Source organism: Brachyhypopomus gauderio, unplaced genomic scaffold (genome assembly GCF_052324685.1).
Source record: "Brachyhypopomus gauderio isolate BG-103 unplaced genomic scaffold, BGAUD_0.2 sc63, whole genome shotgun sequence".
Lineage (NCBI taxonomy): Eukaryota > Metazoa > Chordata > Actinopteri > Gymnotiformes > Hypopomidae > Brachyhypopomus > Brachyhypopomus gauderio.
Genome location: NW_027506884.1, coordinates 1,670,984 through 1,693,932, shown reverse-complemented (window position 1 = coordinate 1,693,932; position 22,949 = coordinate 1,670,984). Strand labels below are relative to the sequence as shown.

The 22,949-nt window shown below is 43.9% G+C and overlaps 1 protein-coding gene across 6 annotated transcripts; it reads left to right on the top strand.

The window, feature by feature from the left end:
- Positions 1-174: 174 nt before the first annotated feature.
- Positions 175-22,340, top strand: ccp110 (centriolar coiled-coil protein 110). Of its 6 annotated transcripts, none has more exons than XM_076988730.1 (13): positions 176-465; positions 886-979; positions 11,651-11,793; positions 13,141-14,305; positions 14,421-14,554; positions 14,737-14,806; positions 15,190-15,299; positions 15,427-15,543; positions 15,977-16,078; positions 16,619-16,735; positions 17,712-17,788; positions 17,924-17,989; positions 20,283-22,340. In XM_076988730.1, the coding sequence occupies exons 2-13, from the start codon at positions 949-951 to the stop codon at positions 20,356-20,358; spliced, it is 2,208 nt and encodes a 735-aa protein (XP_076844845.1). In that variant the 5' UTR covers positions 176-465; positions 886-948; the 3' UTR covers positions 20,359-22,340. The 6 variants fall into 6 exon arrangements, 5 of the variants coding, with proteins under 5 accessions (XP_076844845.1, XP_076844843.1, XP_076844842.1 ...); XM_076988728.1 differs by having other exon boundaries at positions 177-465; positions 898-979; positions 21,011-22,333; XM_076988727.1 differs by having other exon boundaries at positions 177-465; positions 21,011-22,332.
- Positions 22,341-22,949: the final 609 nt, after the last annotated feature.

Below are 22,949 nucleotides of genomic sequence, written 5' to 3'. Positions count from 1 at the left end.
TGTTATAACAACATGAATTGAACTAATAGTATAGCCACTGAAGACTGATGTTGTGTTTAGAGTTTTGAAAATGTGACTACAGATTGGACACACGCATTTTAGCAGTCGTCAGAAACTGTAATCTGTACCTAATAGGATTACCTAATAACATTAGAGTCATATTTTAAGTCGAAAGGTCACGGGGAACAAGTTAAGAGTCAAAGATTTCAAGTGCAGTGAACGTATACAACAGCCTGTGCTCAAGTATTCTTTATTCTCACTCGTCATGATCTTAGGAGGCGCTGTAGCCGGCGGACAATATAGGCGAGTCAGGCAATGGATGGGAAACGTACCTTTGACCGAAAGTGTCGTTAAGGCAGTCGTAGTGTTGATGTGAGTGGTGTTGTACACCGTTATTATTTAATACGTCTGTTTTAGGGACGTGGAATACACCTGATCATACCATCGAATAAAACGAACAAAAAGGTAAGGCGAGACAGGCCACAAGGCAACAACACACCCGCTAAAATATGGTCTGTTAACTGTCTTGATTCCCTTCACAAAATTGTGTTATTAAATAAAAAGAATGGTTTGTGTTTTTGTGCGGGCTGCTGTTGTGAGGTATTGATCCGGAGTTTGTATGCTAGACCATGCCAATACCGACATGATGTCCTGTATAGCTTATAGTCGATAAGGGTTTTAGTGAAAGTATTTCATGCTACTTTCACAAAAAAATGTTTTCAAAATGAATTAATAACAATTCAAGCATTTTGGCTCAACATGATGCTTTGCATTTTTTCACGCCTGTTAGTGCAAGACTGCGATTTCACATTTACGCATGAACATCACACACTGGAAGACAATGCTGTACTGAAATGTAACTCATCCACATTTAATCATTTCCAGAAGTGTTTACAGATCAAAGCCGCTGCCTCAAGGCTCAGAAAACGTCTTCTGATCGTCTCCGCGATGATGCCATGGCAAAGTTGGTTTTATTTAGGTGAATATTCTCATTATTTCTCATTAGATTAAATGTCCAAAAGATTAACAAGATGTATTTAACTCGAGAGGCAATACATGTAGGATAAGACAGGATTATAAAATACAGGCGGATATTTTTAGACGTTGTTTCAATAAATTTCACTGAGGAGAAATGTTCAAAAATGCAGATGAACGGTGCTTTAGTCACCAAGGGAATCATTAAGGGACCGTCTAAAAAGTGCGCAAAGCGGACGCTTTGCTATTTTTATTTACTACGCATTTAGTTAACAAAAGCATTGAAAACATAGTAGGTAGCATCCTTTGGCCCAAGTTCCAGTTTTCAAAAATCTCCCATTAGTGCTTGTTTGCTTATTATTTCTTTGGTAGACTTCATGATTAGGAGTTTTGTTTTACAACAAAGTCCTGATATATTAACACTTGGTTGACAGATGACAAATATATTTTGTCATAGGACTTTTTATTAAGGATGGCATTCCTGATTTATCTCTAGTCAACGTGTTTTTGACAGTAGGCACTTTTTGGCAGTTGTCCACATATTTTTTGGAACACTATTAACTTTATCTGGCATTGTTTCTGTGAATGATTTAGCTCTGTTTGTGTTAGCTCCCTAATCCATTTGAACCACTTAGCTTAATTATTTTATAAGTGAGATATTCTACTGCACAATAGCAGTACAAGAGCTAAACGTACATGTTAATTCTTCCATGTTCTAGTGATTCATGATTTGGACATTGACTTGGAAACCTGTCATATTCTCTGTACAAATGTTTCTGTGGCCTTTTTCATGAATTTCCTGTGGCCACTGAACACATGCAAATAATTTGCAACCAGTTTGCAACCAGTACTTTTATGGCAAATTTCCATTAACTCTCCAGGTGCATAGTTGCAATAGTTGCAAGGTTCTACAAGTGTGAGACAAATCAAAATGCAGCACATTACAGTAAAGATGCAATATATTGTCAATAAAACAAAACAATGCATTTAAAAATGATGTAATGAGTAATGAAAAAAGTAATGAGTCATGAGAAAGTGAGCCGACAGCATTAGGATACACGGCAGGTTGAGCAAGTCCTTTGATCAAACACTGAGATCAGGTTTTTGAAGGTTGCGAGGAACTCTGTACATTGGAAGGACCTGGATAACTTGTCCCACCACTGGGGAAAGGCTTATCTCTAAATGTCATTCACAGTTCACAATGGTTAGGATGGAATATATGCATATGAATGTTCTGAAAGCAAGCATCAAGGGCCTGATGCTAACAGCTACAGGGCACTGCGAGAGAAGAGGGCTGAGTTCAGGATTGCTGAACACCTGATTGGCTCCTGCCTTCTGGCCCATCTGCAGTGGTTTAGTGGAATGTGAAAATAGCCCCGCCAGTAGAGAGATTAGGTTATGGTAAGAAGAGTGGGAATTACATTGGGGAGAGCCCAGACACAACTTATAATTTCAATTAACTGATATGTTCACAATAAATAGAAATGTCATCTTCTAAAATAGGAAACCAAGTGAATAACTTTGTGTTTTTATTTAAAAGCTTGTGAAATGACAATTTCTCTAGTGCTGTTTTAGTACTTTAATGCCCATGCTTGTGTGTATGATTGTAGGGTACAACATTTCTGACTGTTCAGGTAGAAAGTATACCCACTGGTTAGGAAGCATGTAAGATGGTATTTGGCTCCATTGGGGTGGTGCTGCTTGGCTTGGATCATAGAGTTCAACACAAGGGCCCTCCAATGACATTCCCAGTACATTTTAAAAGGTGGAGCCTTGAAATTGAGCTTCCCATGGGATTCCTAATCAGAGGACACAACTGCTGAGATAACTTCCATGATATGGATCAGGTCCAGTACATTTTGAGGAAGATGTAGAAAATATCTTACATTTACATTTATGGCATTTGGCAGACGCCCTTATCCAGAGCGACTTACATTTTTATCTCATTTTTATACACGTGAGCAATTGAGGGTTAAGGGCCTTGCTCAGGGGCACCTCAGTCATGGCCTCAGGTCTGGGGATCGAACCCACGACCCTCCGGTCACAAGACCAGTTCCCTAACCGCTAGGCCATGACTGCCCTTAAAACTGATCTTAAAACTGAACATTGCAACCCAACGACATAGTTCAACTGCACATCGCTAGTCTGGCCTGTAAATCTCATTTGTCAGCTTCATTTCCCAAAGCCTCGTATAGGACTTGTACTGTGCGTTCTTCAGGATCTTTGTTAAATTACACCCAAATGTTCAAGATGGAGGAGGGCTGATTGATTATAAATATGGAGATAGAAACATTCATTATAGAAATGCCAAGCTGCACTGATTTAAATGTACTTCTTCAAACATTCCTTAAATTACCCCACCAAATCTGCGATGCTGTCAGCACCCAGATCCAGCAGTCTGTCTGGGTTGGTGCTTTGAAACACTCTCACTCTTCTCATTTCTGAGGAGAAAACTGAGCTTCTTCTGCAGTTCATTCTTGCAGACTCTAAGAGCAACTCTTATGCTACTTCAACTAAAGTTTTAAAAAGTTCACTGCAAAATATCTGCAAAACTATTCGCACACTGTACCCCAAATAAACCACACAGGTACACAAACCCTGTTAAACATCACATACTTTCTTAATGTCTGAATCTTGTCACTTAATCTACCTTGCTTTCAAACCTACTTTCAGACGGGAATGTTATCTGATCCTCATGCTTATCTGGAAAAGAAAGCTGGAGCTTCTCAAGTAAGCCACATTCTTTGGCTCAGGTCTATCAATCAATCAAATTTTACTTATATAACGCTTTTTACAACAGTTGTTGTCACAAAGCAGCTTTACAAGTGTCCGAGTCCAAGCCCCCAGTGAGCAAGCCAAGGGTGACAGTGGCAAGGAAAAAGTACTGGGCATGAGGAAGAAACCTTGAGAGGAACCAAGACTCAGAGGGGAACCCATTCTCCTCTGGCCGACACTGGTCACCATGACAACAACAACAATTTATACAGAAAGTATAAAAAGAAAAAGAAAAGATGTAATAATGTCCGTCTTGGTGTAGGCATATCCGGTTAGGGTCTACAGGGCCTTTAGTTTGTCTTCAACAACATAGGGTACCTTGGCAGGATCAGGTGCTTTAAAGAGTGAGGCTCAGAATCCAGCTTCCTGTTTCAGAATCCAGCTTCTATATGCAGATAAAATAATAATAATCTATATTTGTATAGCACCTTTCATACATACATGCAACTCAAAGTGCGTTACAGAATAAATTTAAAAAGAAACTTTAAAAGGAAGCAAAGATAAAAATACAAAGGAAAATATTAAGAAATTACAGATAAAAGGAAACAACACAATAAAATAATGTAATAAAGTGAATAAAGTAAATGAGATGGAACAGATTTAGGGTTGCTTAACTAAAACGAACAGCTAAAAGCGGATCTAAACAGGAAGGTTTTGAGACTCTTCCTAAACCTGTACAGGGATGAAATGCCTCTGAGCTCTTCAGGAAGAGAGCTCCAGAGCTTTGGGCCATAGTGGCTAAAAGCACCCTCGCCAATCTTTAATCGGCTTTTAGGAATCACCAGTAGATTACTGTTTGAAGACCTGAGAGACCTGACTGGAACATATCTAACCATCATTTCACTGAGATAAAGAGGAGCAAGACCATGAAGACATTTAAAAACTATCTCCAGAACCTTAAAATCTATTCTAAAGTTGACAGGTAACCAGTGCAGTGAGTGGAGTGCAGGTGTAATATGATCTCTCTTTCTCTTTCTCTCTCTCTGCTTGACAGAATTATCATTAAACCAGCATATGTATGAGTCATTTCTTATGACATTTTGTGTGAGATTGATATACTCCATTAATATACTATTATGGAATCTAGTGAAGATTTCTGTTTACCGTATATTTCTTGTACTGTTACCTGCAAAGATATTCCCCATTCCATTAAGGTGGCATATTTTGCCCCGTTCCCTTATTTTGCCCAGTGCCATTGTTGTGCAAAATTTTAGGCAATTCTTGTTTTTAGCTTTGCTTTCCCTAGTTCCTCATTCCCCAACTAATTTCCCTAAGCTGTAGTTCTAGTTCCTGTTGTGCTTGTCTTGCAAATATAATGTTTGAGTTCACAATTCTGCTTTGATACTGTATCCATTTTCAACTGTAAATATTCTAGTCATAATGATGCGTGCGTGAGTTCACACACCAGCCTGCTTCTGTGGTGATTGTTTCATTTCTTGCAGAAATTAGATTTTAAAAAGGAACTGCTAGTCATTCCTAGCCTCAAACATTACTCAGATGTTATAATGTCAGGTCCACCTTAACCTATTTTAACCTACTGTGACGCCGGAGGCGTCGGGACAGAGGCAGCCGGAGACGGGGGTTGAACAGAAGGATGTTTATTGTCCATGGCAACCAAACCAGTAAAGCTCTTAGCGCACACACTGCAAGTGATGCAAGGTAAAGCCCGTAGCGCACACTAGTAAAGCTCTTAACGCATGCACTGCAAGTGATGCAAGGTAAAGCTCTTAGCGTGCACGCAGGTAGAGAACGCAGTGACGGACACGCCAAGACCAGAGACACTCATGTAGCGGCAATGTGCAGCACTGGATCAGACGACCTGCGGGCTTAAGAAGAGCAAAGTAAATAAGAAACAGGTGTTCAGTATACTGGTGATTGTGACTGTGGGACAATGCGTGCGCGGGGGTGTGTGCTGGGATCGGCTGCTGGCCGGGATGCGCGCCCTCTGGTGGCGACTCGGCCCCCTCACCGTGACAGAGCCCTCCCCCAAGGACCCCTCCCATCGACTCCCACGTGGTCTTCCCTGTCGCCGCGGAGCTGGCCGGTCTGGATGTTCCCTGTGGAAGTCGGCGATAAGGGAGGGGCCTACCACTTGAGAGGCCGGTATCCAGGAGCGCTCCTCCAGGCCGTATCCGACCCAGTCCACCAGGTACTGTAAGCCACCTTTTCTGCGCCTCGAGTCCAGTAACCTCTCCACGAGGTACGCGGGTCCGTCCGACAACTGCAGCGGCGAGGGTGGCCGTGACGTCGAGGCCTCCTCCAATGCACCTGCTCTGTATGGCTTGAGAGCGGACACATGAAATGCACGCGACACACGTCTGTCTTCGGGCAGACTGATGCGATAAGTAACTGGGTTAAGCCGCCTCAAGATGACGTACGGGCCGGCATATCTCTCCCCCAGTTTACCTCTCCTGCCCAGGCGTCCATCTTCGGTGGAGACCCATACCTTATCCCCTACCTGATAAGATGGGGCCTCTCCCTTCCGATGGTCGGCTTTCCTTTTGAAACGCCGGATCGCCTCCTTCAGCCGCTGATGGGTGTCCTCCCACACCCTCTCGCTCCTCTTACACCACTCCTCAATGATGGGCTGGTCTGAGGACGCGGCGTTTCAAGGATAGAGCGGCAGCTGGCGACCGAGCACGCACTCGAACGGAGTCATCACCGTGCTGGAATGTGTGAGGGAGTCCTGTGCGTACTCGGCCCAGGGCAGAAGGGCGCACCATGTGTCCTCGTGCTCGCTACTGTAAGCGCGCAGGAATTTTCCCACCTCCTGGTTCGCGCATTCCACCTGTCCGTTAGCCTGCGGATGGTAACCAGAGGTTAGGCTCACCGTGATGTTCAGCTTGGACAAGAACTCCCGCCACACACGCGAGGTGAACTGCGGTCCCCTGTCCGACACGATATCCTCAGGCAGTCCGAACTACCGGAATACGTGCCGAAACAGAAGATCCGCAGTCTCTCACCCGGTGGGCAGGCCCCGCAAGGGGAGGAAGCGAACCATCTTCAAGAACCGGTCTATCACCACCATGATGACCATGTTCTCCTCGGACGGGGGGAGGTCCGTGACGAAGTCCAGGGCGATGTGCGTCCATGGCTGCTTGGGTGCAGGGAGAGGGAGGAGCTTACCCGCAGGAGGAGTGTGTGGCACCTTGCACCGCGCACACACCGCGCAGGACGCCACCTGCTGCAGCACATCCCGGTGCAGCCCCGGCCACCAGTAGCGAGCCCCCAACAACTGAGCCGTTTTAGACACTCCTGGGTGCCCCGTCCCCACTGACGTATGAGCCCAGCTGATGAGGGCACTACGGTGCGCGGGGGGAACGTACTTACGGTGCGGCGGGCAACCTGGATGCGGGTTCGCTGCCTCGATCTCCCGATCGATCTTCCACTCCAAAGCTCCCACGACGCACTCAGGCGTAAGCACCGGCTCCTCGCTCGTCGACTCCGTACTGCCAGGAAAGGACCTAGATAGCGCATCCGCACACTGGTTCTTCTCTCCTGGCCGGTATGTCACCTGGAACTTGAAACGAGAGAAATACAGAGACCACCTGGCTTGACGGGCGTTCATCCATTTCGTGGTCCTGATATATTCCAGGTTTTTGTGGTCGGTAAGCACGGTGAATGGATGCTTAGCTCCCTCCAGCCAATGTCTCCACTCACCGAATGCCTTCCGCATAGCCAACAACTCACGGTCTCCCACCCCGTAGTTGCGCTCGGCGGCGGTGAGCTTCTTAGAGTAGAAGGCTATGGGACGAAGGGAGCTATGCTTTTTCGGCCGTTGTGATAACACCGCGCCTACTCCCACGTTTGACGCGTCTACCTCCACTATAAAGGGACGGTTAGGATCCGGTTGGTGCAGAACCGGCGCGTCGACAAACGCTTGCTTCAGCTGGTTGAACGCTCTCGTAGATCTCTCTGTCCAGCGAAGCTTAACTCCTCCCCCTCTCAGCATGTCAGTAAGGGGCTCTGCGATCTGGCTATATGTGCGAATGAACCGCTTATAAAAATTCGCGAAGCCCAGAAATCTCTGAAGCTCGCGCCGTGTGTGAGGCTGCGTCCATTTCACGACCGCCTCCACCTTCCTGTGCTGCATGTGCACAGAGCCTGGCCTAATGGTGTAGCCTAGGAAGTTAATCTCACTGAGATGGAACTGCACTTCTCGAGCTTGCAATACAAACGATTGCGCAAGAGTGTGCCCAGAACTGCCCTTACATCACGCACATGTTGGTCGTAGGAGACCTCATTAATGAACGCCTGGAAGAATGACGGAGCAGACGCCAAGCCATAAGGCAAGACGCGATACTCGTAGTGCCCCGTAGAGGTACTAAACGCCGTCTTCCATTCATCACCCTCGCGTACGCGAATAAGGTTGTAGGCGCTGTGCAGATCCAGTTTAGTGAAGACTTTAGCCTTCCTTAACTGCTCCAGTGCCGACGGCACTAGAGGCAGCGGGTAGGCAAAGTTCACTAAGAGGGAATTGAGCCCTCGGTAATCTACGCATGGCCTCAGACCACCGTCTTTCTTCTTTACGAAGAAGACGCTGGCTGAGGCGGGAGAGGTGGAGCGAGTAATATAGCCCTGACTGAGAGCCTCCTTAACATACTGAGCCATGACCCGCTCCTCTTCCTGAGAAAGTGGATAGACTCGGCCGCGCGGTGGCGTAGTACCTGCCTTGAGGGTGATGTGACAGTCCCAGGGTCGGTGGGGTGGTAACTGGGTAGCCTTGGCAGCGCTGAACACCTCCGCTAGATCACGGTACAGAGCGGGAATGACTGGGGTGGAGCTGATGTTAGGGCTCTCAACGCTGGTGGATTCCGCGAACACACGGGCGGGAAACCGGGTGCCCTGTAGGGGCGCTACCCACTTCAGCAGCTTACCCGTGGACCAGTCGATGACAGGGTTGTGGAGCTTAAACCAGGGGAGACCTAACGTGATGGAATAGCGTGTGGAAGGGATTACAAAAAAACTAATAAGTTCCCTTCGGCCCTGAACGTGCATGGTGACTGGTGCAGTGCGGTGAGAAACAAAACCCCCGCCCACAGGTCGCCCGTCCAGTGCGTGCAAGCGTCTCGGTCTCTCCAGTTTGATCAGGGGCACCCTCAGCTGCTCAGCGACGCTCCTCCTCATCAGGTTCCCTGAGGCTCCCGAGTCCACTAGGACAAACACAGATAAGGACATCACCCCGTAAGACACTGACGCCTCCCACGTTAACAGGTTACCCATCAGAGAGAGACTTACCCTAGCCCGCCGCCTCCTCGGACCAGCGGTCCGAGCGAGAGGGGGGGGGCGGCAGTACCCAAGTCCATGGGCTCGACTGTCGTGGTCTCACGGGGCGGCGTGTGCACGGGAGCCTGCGGGGTGAGAGGAAGCGCCGCTCCTCCTTTTCGCTCCTGCAGCAGCCGGTCCACGGTTATGGCTCGGTGCACCACCTGGTTCAGGTCTTCTCCCTCGGGCCGACAGCTCAGTTCCGCCCTTAGGTCGGGTTTCTGCCCCGCTATGAAGACGTTTGTCTGGGCGGCTTCATCCCAACCGGTTCTGGCGGCCAGGGTCCGGAACTCCAGGGCGTAATCGGCAGCGCTACGGTTTCCCTGACGTAGCTGCAACAGGCTCTGACCACAAACCCTCCCACGGCTGGGGTGGTTGAACACCGCCCGCAGTTCGCGAACGAACTGGTCGTAGCTGCGGGTACAGGGTTTCTCTGCGCTGACCTGGGCTGCTCCCCAGTCCAGTGCCTTGCCCTGCAACCGGTTCACCATGAAGGCGACTTTCTCCGCATCCTCACAGTGGGGCATGCTGGTGAAATACAGTTGGCACTGAACCAGGAAGCCCTCGCAGCGCTCCGGATCCCCGTTGTAGGGCGCGGGAGGAGGAATCGGTGTACGCGGTCTCAGAGAGGGTGTGGACGTCTGCGCTCAATCAATCAATCAATCAAAGTTTATTTGTATAGCGCTTTTAACAACTCAAGTTGTCGCAAAGCAGCTTTACAGGGTTTACAAGGTTAACAATACTATGGGTCCAGAACCCTAATGAGCAAGCCAAAGGCGACAGTGGCGAGGAAAAACTCCCTATGATGGTGGGGAATAGGAAGAAACCTCGGGAGAACCAGGACTCAAAAGGGAACCCATCCTCCATTGGGCGGCCCGTTAACACACAAATACACAAGTCACACACAATTCACACAATCAGACTAGGTAAAAGGTAGAATTGAAAGTTCTGGGTTTTGATATTGTCACTGTAAATGTCTGTTGATGAATGCCAGGCTTTCATTCCGTGTCGGAGCAGTGATGCTGGTATTGTAGGCTCTGACTGCAGTGTTACTCCCCAGGTGAACCCCGGTATCAGCACATCCACCGGCAGCCAGACCATCCCCCAGGTGCCTGCAGGTGCCTGTATCCAATCGTCTTGGGTAGAGCCATGCAAGAAGATAGATAATACAGACTGAGTGGACATGAATTTAAACCACCATTGATTTAAATGTACGTAGCTCACGTGCCAGTGATCAGCATGTGGTTCCGGCAGACTAATCTATAGCAGCATAACTAAAGGGAGGGGTTCAGAGGTGACCACAGGCATGAGGGCTCACTGAGACATTGCTTTCCAGTCAAGTCATAGTCACAAATAGAGTGATGCCAAGACACAGCTGGATGACAGCATCAACATCTCAGATCACCAGAAATCTCAATGTCTGGGGGCCCCCAAGCCCCTACACCTTACAAGGGGAATTTTAGCTGAAGGCTGACAAAGCCTGTATGCAGCTCGTCAGAGTGGTCACCATAGAGCGGAGTTCCTAGAGCTCCTGCTGTTGTCTGCCCAGGGCGATGCCTTGGTGGGTCAATACCTCTATAGCGGAGGTGCCCTCGCCTCCGGCTGCTCCAGGCTGCACATTCAGAGGCAGCCGGAGACGGGGGTTGAACAGAAGGATGTTTATTGTCCATGGCAACCAAACCAGTAAAGCTCTTAGCGCACACACTATAAGTGATGCAAGGTAAAGCTCGTAGTGCACACTAGTAAAGCTCTTAGCGCACACACTATAAGTGATGCAAGGTAAAGCCCGTAGCGCACACGCAGGTAGGGAACGCAGTGACGGACACGCAAAGACCAGAGACGCTCATGTAGCGGCAATGTGCAGCACTGGACCAGACGACCTGCGGGCTTAAGAAGAGCAAAGTAAATAAGAAACAGGTGTTCAGTATACTGGTGATTGTGACTGTGGGAGTGGTTGCATGCGCGGGGGTGTGTGCTGGGATCGGCTGCTGGCCGGGATGCGCGCCCTCTGGTGGCGACCCGGCCCCCTCACCTTGACACCTACCATAAGTTTTTGTCAATGCAATGGCAAAAGTAAGAAAAAACTCAGCTGCATTCTGAGTTTTGTGTGTTGATACTCCAAATTCTATCTGAAAAAACAGAGGGCTCCCACAAATTCCTTTAAACTGTTATTTTCCCTGAATCAGTTCACTTTTAAGAAGCTCAGTTGAAAGAGCAGTGGCTCCCACAGCATGAGCAAGCTAGCAAGCAAAACCATATCCCACCAGAGCTCCACGGGAGTCTCCTGTTTCTCCTGTTTCTCCTGTTTCTTCCACATGCAGACACAGTGCTCAGTGAGCCTTACCTGAGACCTTCATGTTGTGATGCCAAATGCAGATTTAGCATTCAGCCATGCACGTCGTGTTCTCTTATGATTTTCTCGTCACACACCACCTAAGTGAGAAACCAAAGCTTTGATCATTAATGGATGTTTTATTTGCAAGACATCCAGAGAGAGAATGTCTTGAGTGAAACCAGGTTTCATATGAGTGCTTGAGGGAACTGGCTGTGAAATGACACTTCCTTCTATCACTTGTTAATCATAGACTTTGACTCTTTTCTGATAACGCCTGCATTTCTTGTTTTCCCTTTAAAGGAAACATGGAAACCTACGAAGAGTTCTATTTGCGTACTCTTACTAAACTACAGTCTGAAAGGATGTGTGAAACAAATACCCCTAGACTGTGGACATCACCCTCTTTCATTTACTTCCATGGGAGGACAGTTCTGTCACCTCTGGTGAGTTCAAGGTCCAGCAGGCATATCATGTCATAAAACCGGACAGCCTCAGTATTAAAGTCATTCTATATATAGTATACTACCAATAGCAGAATTCTTTAAATCACAATCAATCTATACACAGAGGCCAGAAGTGAACTTATTGTATTTCTGTACAAAACTGCAGATTTTAGTGTTCAAAGCACAGATCTCTAAAGAAGCCCTGTCCCATTGTGTTTTTTAATGAGCCATGAGCTATATTGGCAAATAATAAATGACATGGCAAGAAGATTTAATTCATATATGCAAAGCTTGTATTGTTCTCTTTACATTTTGCATTTCCACATTGGGCATGTAGGTGCAGATAATAAGCGGTGGTTACAAATCCAGAACAATTCAATTCACAATTCACACAATTTATCAGCAACTCTCTACCCTATTCATCACAAATTAATAAAAAATGAAAAACACAGTTTATGCTTGAAGCATACAAACGTTGTAGCAATCAGAGAACTTTGTTTTATAGTGTATTATAATCTTGTTCACACATTTGTTATCACAAAATCTAACTCATTATTATTAGGAAGTTCAAAGGTATTTTGCTTGAATATTGCAGCTCGTGTTGTGTTAATCTGAAATGCAATGGAAATGCCACTTTTAGGACACTATGGAACATTCTGGAGTCCAAATTGTGTTTCAAATTATAATTCAGGTCACCGCATGGTAAATATTACTATATGAAACTGCATTCAGGCAGTAGGTCTCTAAAAGGAACTTCTCAGAGAACATCATGTGTGAGGACATCAGGTGAACATATTTGAAGGTAACACTCACTCAGGGGTGAACGCAGACCAATGATCAGCATATGGGGGGGGGGGGGGGGGGGGGGGGGTGTTCAAACATGAGTTACACACATGAAAGAAGAAACAATGACAAACACATGAGCGTTTACTGTAAATACATGCATGAACATAGTCCAGTGATGGACTAATACTGTAAGAAGGATGTGGCAACATGGTGAACAGTCAAACAAAACAGTCACAATATATGTATATATTACAGCCTTTTTCCAATTGCCCCTCAAAAATGTACAAACAATACTCCATACTGAAAAAACCAAAATGAAAAGGTTTATTTAATGTAAATAAGTTTTCACAGCCTTTTGATGTATATATATATATGTGTGTGCATACATATATATTTGATGTATATATGTGTGTATGTATTGTATATACTCACATAATACAGGACATAATACAGTACTTTTTAAAAAAGTAAAATGTATTTCATCCATAAAATTAAAGTGTATATGTGTGTGCGTGTGCACATGCGTGCATGCGTGTGTGTGTGGTGTGTGTGTGTGTATAGCTGAGTCAGAAGGACCGTGAGGAGATGGATCAGTACAGACACAGAGCTCTAAGATCAGAGGCCCAGAGACTGACGTGCTCTCAGAATAACCTGATCAACCAGGTTCAAAAGATCTTGGAGAACAGAGTGAATGCTGTTACAGTGCAGGACCCTGTGGGGCTCACAAACAAAAGAGAAGAAACACTGACCGGTTACCGTTCTGTGAGTCCACTGGCAGAGCATCCCGACGCCAACAGCAGAAATCATGGCGAGAAGATGGAGAGAGATGAGGAGATTGGGAATGAAGGAGTAAGTCTACAGAACCTACTGCAGAGGTCACAGCAGTACAATGATAAGGAGGAAGGTCGGCGAGAGTCCAGTGTTCACAGCAGGTCACCTGTGTTAGCGGCTGTGTCCCCAGAGTGTAAAGAGAATGACAGGGTCAGTCCTGTGGATGTGAATAATAGTGACCCGTCATGCTCTGTCCAGTTCCATAACTCAATCAGCCCGGTTCAGGCCAAGACTCCCCCTTTCAAGAAGCCCGAACCAGTGATGGAGGCTGTGCTGGGCTTCATCTCTTCGTCCAGCTGTTCTCCTCACAGCGTGCTGGACACAGACTCTGTCCTAAGCCCCAGACCGCACCGTGGTCGGCCACTGTCCGCCGGCAGCGTTCTCCTCTCGTACCCTCTCAGCCCCGGCAAGGCAGGGGTCGCATCTAGGAGGAGATCTCAGGGCTGTGGGCATCTGCCAAGCTTTGACAGGAGGCCGATGATCGGTGAAGGAGTCAGTGCAAGTCGACGAGCAAGCCATTCGGGTTCCAGCCCTGTGAGTGAATCAGATGGCACCATCAGTACTCCAGACGCAGGATATGGCCTCATAGAAGCCGGCTTCCGGAGGAGGTGCCACACCCTGGACAGTAACGTGGGTCCATCTCATCAGAGCCCTCCCATAGACCGAAGCCAGGAGAGGATCCCCCGCTTTATGGCAGGTGTCCTGCAGAGGGCGCCCAACCGCCGCTCACCCCCTGCCCAGCTGAGCCCGCCGTTTGTGCTAGAAAGTCCCACATCACCCCATCCGAGGTCCAGCCTGAACCTAGACCTCCCTACCTCGTCATTCAGTAACAAACGACAGCTAGTCAACGAGGGAAACAGCATCATTGGTACAATGGTGGATGCGAAAAAGACAGGTGAGGAAAGACGAAGATGATATCGTGAAAGGGATGAAAATGGATGAAAAGAACTTTGGCAGTTCTAGTGTAAAAACGCCCGTGTGTACGTCTGTGGTGTGTTTATGATGTGGAGTGTCTCTCACAGAGGAGGTACAGTGGCAGGTCCAGACTCTGGAGGAGCTTCAGAGAACTCTGAAAGAGGAACACGCTCTGCAGATATCGCTGCTTATGGCCGAGCAGGAGAGAGAGCAACAGCACCTCAGTCAGGTCAGAGTGTAGAACTACACCCCAGGAGCAGGAGGCCCATCCTACTGCCAAAACTGTACATGAGCATTCTTTTGTTATATATATATAACAAAACATTCGTCTCTAGCCTATATATATATATATAGGCTAGAGATGAATGTTTTGTTGTTATTTTGTATTTGCTAAGCAAGTGTCTTTCACAGGAGCTGGAGGAGAAGGAGAGGCGACTAAGGGATCAAGACAGTGTGTGTGCTGTTGCGGGGGACGTGGGAGGTGAGTGGGAGGCGGTTGTAGCGTTGCCCCACCCGTTGCCCCACCCGTTGCCCCACCCGTTGCCCGTCGTGTTCTATGAACCCTGCTGAGAGTTCACCAGACTGCCACATGCCTTGGCACACGGGTAGTGTCACTAGCAATATAAGACGTGAAGCTCAGTCCGGAATTCCTGATAGCATTTAAGTAAAAGTCCTTTTCATTGCATTAAACTAATTCCATTTACATTCTTCACACGCTCTTGTCTGGAGCGACTCAAAATAGTGTTTCATTGGAAAAGCACAATAGAGCTTACAAAACCAATTGTAAATAAACAGTAGGCCTTCTACTGAACTGGGCGCTGTTAAAGGAATGACCAGACCATGATTACTGTGTTTCTTCCACAGGTCTCCAGTCTCCTGTTGCTTTAGCTGTTCTTGCATCTGCAATTCCACCTGTGGCTTACCTATGGGGTCCAAACCGGGGAATGAATAAACCAAGGAACAGACTAAGCCAGGTGTGTGAGAGGTCTGGCTGAGATCCCGATGTGTTCATATCTAGATTATGGTTGTACTGTCATTTTGGTGTTATAAACCTTTGGTGGACTCACTGTGTGAGACGATGTGCTCACGGTTTGTTCGTAGGTGTTAAACGCAGAGCAGCAGAAGGCTCTGTGTCGTCTCTGTGCGACTGCTCGAGGGTTCCTTACCCGCCGGCTACTGAACACTGAAAAAGTCAAACATCTGCGTCAGACAGTCAAGGTGAAACTTAGTGGTTTGAATTTAGATGTAAGACATCCACAGCCGTAGTCTTAATGGTTTATGTGAAAGACTGCTTCCCTGTACAGCACATGGTTAAACTAGGTTGATGTTAACAGGGTTAAACTAGGTTAAACAGAGTTAAACTAGGTTAAACAGGGTTAAACTAGGTCGATGTTAACAGCAAATGAATGTTCTTGTCTAGTCAAGTCAGTTATCAGCTGTGAACTTCTCTGAGTATGTTTCCTGACTGACTACAGTACATGTATGGATGATGCCGCTATTGTCCGGTATGAACCCCACAGGCCATGTATCCCACAACTGACTACAGTGCATATGTGTATGCTACCTGTTATTAGACATCACGTATAAAGACAACTCAATCCAAAAAGTCACTCTTTCACTAGATCTCTACCTTGTGTTTTTGCTTCAACAGGACACACAAGAGTTTATCTCTTCTTTTCACACAGAAGCACCACAGAAGAGAAGTAACTACTCCACCCAGGACGTCTCACTGCAGGAGAGAGTTCGAGCCCAGGTAAACATCGTCAGTGGACACAAGCCACGGATTCTTCAAGAAAGGCCATTGGTGACATTTTATAAATACAACGTGGGGCTCTTTCCTAAATGTTTACTTCTCTCTAACTAAAGATTCAGCTGATGTCACGGAGTGTACCACTAATACCAGAACCACAAGCTAATGCCCTAAACCTTTTTATAGAGACAGTGAGGGAATATACAACATATAAAGCTGTTCTGATCTTCTTAATGTATAATACTTCCTGGCATTCCCTGATATCTTTTCTGTTAAAGTACCATCCCACATCTTGAGAATAGTACAAATAAATGTACAAACATAGTGCATATAGTGAAATGTTAATTTTAAAAATGTGCCCTTTTGCTATGTAATTGATGTATGAACCCCACAAACCCTTCTGTTGTTATCAATTGCAAGAGATGTCAGATATCTCCCAAGGGCTCACATACTGCATTTGCATCGTTAAATGCACATTTATGTAAGAAAGCTACAGTGTTTCTGAACAGTTGTTAATAAGAGTTTTGAATATGTCTCTTTCAGCTACGCGCAGCGTTGTTTGACATTCATGACATATTTTTTGCGATGCCGTTGGATGAGAGATTAGCACTGTTGGCACAGGACAGAGAGCTTCGTGCAGAAAGAAAACTCAGAGAAATGGTAAACAGTTCTTTATGTTTTACACTCTAAAAGTGGCTAGTTACCGAGAAGAGTATTGTCATATTCGTCAAATTTAAAGACTTGTCTTGTAACTCCTTTACTTTGGTTGACTTTGTAAGCTTCATAAACTATGATAGCAGGGTTTTTTGTTTACTATGGTAGTCTTTATACATGCAGAGATTGTGAAACTGAGTGTTCAGGTCACTTTAAAGACTTTAACAAATGATTTTACATTCATTTTAAATATTAAAATGAAAGATTTTTACACTTGGATAAGCAAATCATTGTAATGTGATTGTAATACTGGAGAGAGTATGAGTGAGTCTTATTCTTCTAGGTCTTGTGTGACAATCTGATGATGATTTAGGTCAATTTTTTTCAAAAATATATAAACATCTAAATGGTTCACAAACTTTTCAAACACTCCTGTATGTTGCTTTGGACATCCAGTTCTGAAACCAGAATTATTGTTGTTGAGACAATGCTGCACAAGAGCATGGCTCACAGCAGGGGGAGGGGGACATACGTAACAGCTGTTGCTACTTTATTGATAACGGTACCATCCATCTGACGAAAGAACACCACAGAAAGAGACTGGCCTATCTGAAGCAACAGAATTAGTCATTTAATCCTTGTTCTGATTATATATTAGAACTGAACAATTGTGTTCAATTATGAGCAATGCAGTTCCAAAATATGTAATACACAACAGTAAAAAAACAAACAAACAGAAAACAACAGTTTGAGCTGACCTGATCATAGTGAAATAAGAAATAAGATATTTCTATGCCCAATTGCAAGAGAGGAATACCAATTATTTATCAAGGGTGTTTTGCCATTATTATATGAAAATTTTCATCCTCCTCTCTACATAGATCTTTTATCAAATGTTACACATAATTATAAATATCTAGTTACACATGTTCGTGGTGCTGCATTAACATAATCCCAACTGAATTAGTGCTGTGATTAACAGGAGAAAGCCAAGGTGTCTAAAGAGAAGATGATTTTGTCTGCTGCCACCCAGAAAGTTCTGGATCGGAAAAAGCAGAGGTAAGGAGTGAAAAGGCATACCTGAAAGAAAACGGTAATGGATTTTTTTTTCGCAATTAATTTCTTTGTGTGTTGATCAGAATTGAAAGTGGTTGATTGAACCGCTCAAAATCTTAACGTCTCCTTCCTTCTCAGAGCGGGCGAATCTCCAGTTCAGGCCAGAAGGGGGCAGCAGAGGCCTAAGAGTCCCCTTACAAGCAGGTAAGAGCTGGATACACACTCTTACCGTCTAGTTCGATAACCAGAACAAGAACGTAAGAGTGAACACTGTCATGCACATAAACAAAACAGAAAACACCATATGTAAGGAAACAACATGTCTAAAGTTGGTGTGTCCTGAATTCTCTATTTTAAAGCATAGAATTTGTGCCAAGGTGAAAGTCCCTCTGCTCTTAGTTTTGGTAGGTCACACAAGTTAGTGAGACATGTTTTGTTACCAAATATGATGTACAATAAAAAATGTTACAGCTACACACGCCGATCCATATATAACTGATAATAATAAAAAATATTTTAAAAAACTTCTGCAATCCTGGTTAGGTCAGATATACAAAGCTCAGGAAAGGCATTCAGACAAGGCCATTACACAATACTCCACTGTTGTCATGGAAGTGACAGCAATATGGCATCTGGGCGCTTAGAAATCTCTAAAGGCAGCACATAGTTGGTGGATTAAAGGCAGCACATAGTTGGTGGATTAAAGGCAGCACATAGTTGGTGGATTAAAGGCAGCACGTAGTTGGTGGATTAAAGGCAGCACATAGTTGGTGGATTAAAGGCAGCACATTGTTGGTGGATTAAAGGCAGCACATAGTTGGTGGATTAAAGGCAGCACATAGTTGGTGGATTAAAGGCAGCACATAGTTGGTGGATTAAAGGCAGCACATTGTTGGTGGATTTTTTGTCTTACTACTGATAAAAATGCTTCTTTTGTGCTTTGCAACTGTTAGGGATACTCATAGCCACAACTAGCTGTTCAACAACAGTATAACAAGGTTCTGGAGTTACCACTGGAGGAATGTGAGGTTTAGATGTTTCTTCACCACAAGAGCCTGGCTGGGATGCCTGAGAGGCCAATGACATGATGTTAAAATGTGACCAATCTTTCATACTTTACAACAAATAAATATGCCTGTGTAGAGGTGAACCCAGAGTCACAAACACACTCTCACAAGAGAGTCGAATCATTCTGGTTTCTTCATCAGTGCCACAGAAGAGGAACTAGCCAACCCTTGACTGCCTGTTAGCATAATCATATCTGACCTTCACCTGAACTCTGACCAGCTAAGCATTTACCACAAAGACTCTTTGTAATCTCAATACATGTCACTCCTTGAAGGGTAGAAGGATACTTCTTCTCACAGAGGACGTTTTATTCCCTGAGAATACAAATCAGACCCTTTTACATTTGGGTTAGATGTATTTTGTAGCCAGGAACATTTTATGAGGAGGGAACGTCTGCTCACACTAAATAGCATGACGTCTCCAGCAGTGAGAAGATCTTCAGATAACCACTAGCCAACATATACTCAAACATGTATTCTTGAATACCACATATGATCTCGACCAATCATATTAGACATCAAGGTACATGTTTAGAACATGCCCTGGAAACTGTAGAAGAAAACACCACCCAGGATTTGTTAAACTCCATCTGCTAGCTCATGTCCTAAGCAGTAAAAATGTGTGTGTTTTTAATTATGGGGAAAGCATGTTGTGGGCAGAAAATCTTACTACTACATCACACAAGCACGGCTAAACAACCTAAAGCTTCTGCCACATGAAAGAATTGGCATTAAGTGTATTATAATGAGGAAAATGTTTTTCATAATCTTCAGATACTAGGTGAAAATAACAAGGTTTCTATAAATGATCCTCACAATCATATAAATGTAACCTAATGCCACATTAATAAAACAGTGTCACGATTATTATTTAGTGTGTCATTATTTATATTAAGTCATAATTATAAGATCAGGAAGTTTTGTATGACTTAGAATATCATATTTATGAAATAGTAACTTTATATGTCAGAATTAACATAAACCTTCCCCCAAACTCATGATCCAGCAGGAAAGATCGCAAGATTGCAAAAAGTTGCAATCTTAGTTGTTCTTAGTACCAACATGTGCACCTTCCTACACAAATATACACTTATATTTTATATATAAAATAACATTTGAATAGGGGTGTTATAGCCTAAGATACCACCACATAAGCCACATAAGTCATAACGTTTAAGGTATGTGTCACGATTTGCCCCATCTCCACCTGTCAGTCATGTATATTTTGTTTTGTTAGCCATGTTCGTTTCCCGCCTCGTGAATTGTAACCCTTCCTCTCGTTAGCGTTTCAGGTGTTTCATGTCTATTTACAGTATATCCTAAGTTTGGTCTTTCATGTTGCTGGTCATTGTTTTGCATTCAACCGTTTTGCTATTGTGCTTGAAGTGTATCGTTCTGTGTCTTAGTTTCTCTTTGTTCTTTGTTTTCAGTATGCCTCTGCAGCTTGGTTGTGTTAATGTTTCGGACTCTAACAGATTTGACCATGGCTTGCCTCTACGACCCTGAATATGGGATGTCTGTTCTCAGCGATTGTGTCTGCCTTATCGCACACTGGCGCTGCCAGCGTTACAATATGTGCAATTTCGCTAGTCTAAATATTTTAATGTCTAACGATATACAAAAATACTTACTTGTAACATCAGGTCAACATATTACAGTAAAACAATTTGGTTAGTCAAAATCCCAGACTGACAAATGACTATTTAATATTTATTGACAAATTGTCTGTATTTAAATTGAATATTTAAATTTGTGCAATTAATTTAAGTCTAATTATTTTACTAAAATTTAGGTAGTTCTATTTATAGCACCATCATTTTTTATTAATCTTTTCTTCAGATTTATTCAGCCACTTCAGCTATCAGGCTAAAATGGAACACACAGCTAATATTGACCAACATATTTGCAACCAATTAATTTATTTTTTTGCATTTTAAAAAAGCTTATTTCAGCAGATGAATTAAATGGAATTTATGCTCACACTGCATAACACGCATGACAATATAATAGAGGAAGTAATGAAAATCACACATATATTATTAACACAATGAATGTATATGTAAGAAAAGGTAGGAATAATACTTATTTGTTACTGATGAATAATGTCTCGTGGATAAGGCCAACAAGCCTGTTTTTCTCTCTCTTGGCATGTTCCTAGGAGTCTTCACAAAAAGCCCCCAGAGGAGCGACTGAGGCGCTCGGACAGCCTGAAGAAGCAGCACTCACTGGGGGAGCGGACTCCTAGCTGACCTCCAACACTGGACCATCTCTAGTACCACCACCCATGGCTTCAGCAGGCGAGCACTGTGCTTTGGGTGCAGAACACATCTTAATGTCATGTGTTATTGTTTGGGGAGCCAACTGTAAAGTGTAGAGAGGGAGAAAAACTTGGGAACTTGGAGTGGGGGGGTTTCGGGTATTATAACTCTTCAAAGGATGAGTATGTTTTTTTTTTACATTTTTATTGAGTAATAAAGCCACTCTAAAGAGAAAAATTATAAAATAAAGAATAAAGTAAAGACTAAATAGAACATATAGGTTCTTAGATAGGTAGATAGATAGATAGATAGATAGATAGATAGATAGATAGATAGATAGATAGATAGATAGATAGATAGATAGATAGATAGATAGATAGATAGATAGATAGATAGATCCTACTGCTCCTGCATTCTGGAACAGTGTTACACAGAATGGTCAAATGTTTCAGCACGATAGATGTACTGTTACCTCAGTATTTGTAGTAACGTTTCATTCATGTGTTTCATTCAACTTTTCTATGTTCAGCACTTTGAGATTTTGGACTCAAAATCAAAGTGCTATATAAACAAAAACTATTATTATTGTTGTTTTTTGTTGTTATTACTATTACTGAGTTACTGGACAGCGAATGTGTGTTTGTCCAGGAATGGGGCACCAGGAGTGTAAAAGGGAATAAGAGAATGAGAGTGTGAACAGCCTGCCTGCTGACGTGTGCATGAATAAAGAGAATCTAGTGTAGACAGCATAGTAACAGACTCTAGTGGACATACTATATTTGTTATAAGATTTCAGTAAACATTCCATTAAAGATTTGTCCTTTCTTTTCCAATTCTGTGAGAATATCTCTGTTCAAAGAGCAACAACAGCATCTCTGGACCACAGTGCAGTGTTATAGTGCACTATTACATTGCAGTGTTATAGTGCAGTGTTACATTGCTGGCATCCCAAATAAAGGTCACAAATGTTTCATCCCATGACAAGGGCCCAGGTGGGGGAGAAGTTGTCTCTCCTAAACGTTTCAAGGAGCCATTCCTCATGTGAGTGTCAAAAGACGTGTAAAAGGCATTCTAAATCCTGTGAGTAAATAATAAACATTTTGAGACCATGTAAATGCAGGATACTTGATTCCCTGACAAAGGGTATTATGCACCAGGTAAAAAAAAATAAAAAAAAATACAATAGAAATCTTATCATTCAAGCTTTGTTCAAACCCTGTACAGTCAGCCCCATGTTTATTGACTGTGAATGGATTGTGGACATTGGTGTAACATGAAGCCTGTCTTTTAGCCCTGCAGTGATCAGTTACCACTGAGCAAAAGAGGACCTGCTAATGTTTCACTGAATGACATTTGACAGATGAGACTTGATTTAAAACCAACAAAATCTTTATAACCATAAGATCCCCTTCTGAAGTACATTTTCTGCATGTTTTCTCTCAAGACAGAACCCAGACACAGGAGTATGTTAACACAGGTTTGAGTAGCTGCAGATTTATATGCGGTTTAGATGTGAATATATACAGTCTTATACAGTTTCTAACCTGCTGCAATGCAGCAAATCATTTGCTTACCAATGTACATTGCTTTAAAATCATGTCAAGTAGTATATATTTTTAAAATCCAATTATTTTATGTGTGAGCAAACACACATGAATATTGGCATTCTTGCTTCATGAAGATTTTTTCAGTGTCTGTAGCACTTCATTTACGTAAAAGATGCAAAAAATGCAAAAAACCAAACAAAAACCAAACAAAAAACCCCTTTAATTAGATTAAACTGAAACGGAAAAGTTTAGGATTATGGTTCGTGTTAGTTCAGGTTCTCTCAGCCCAAAC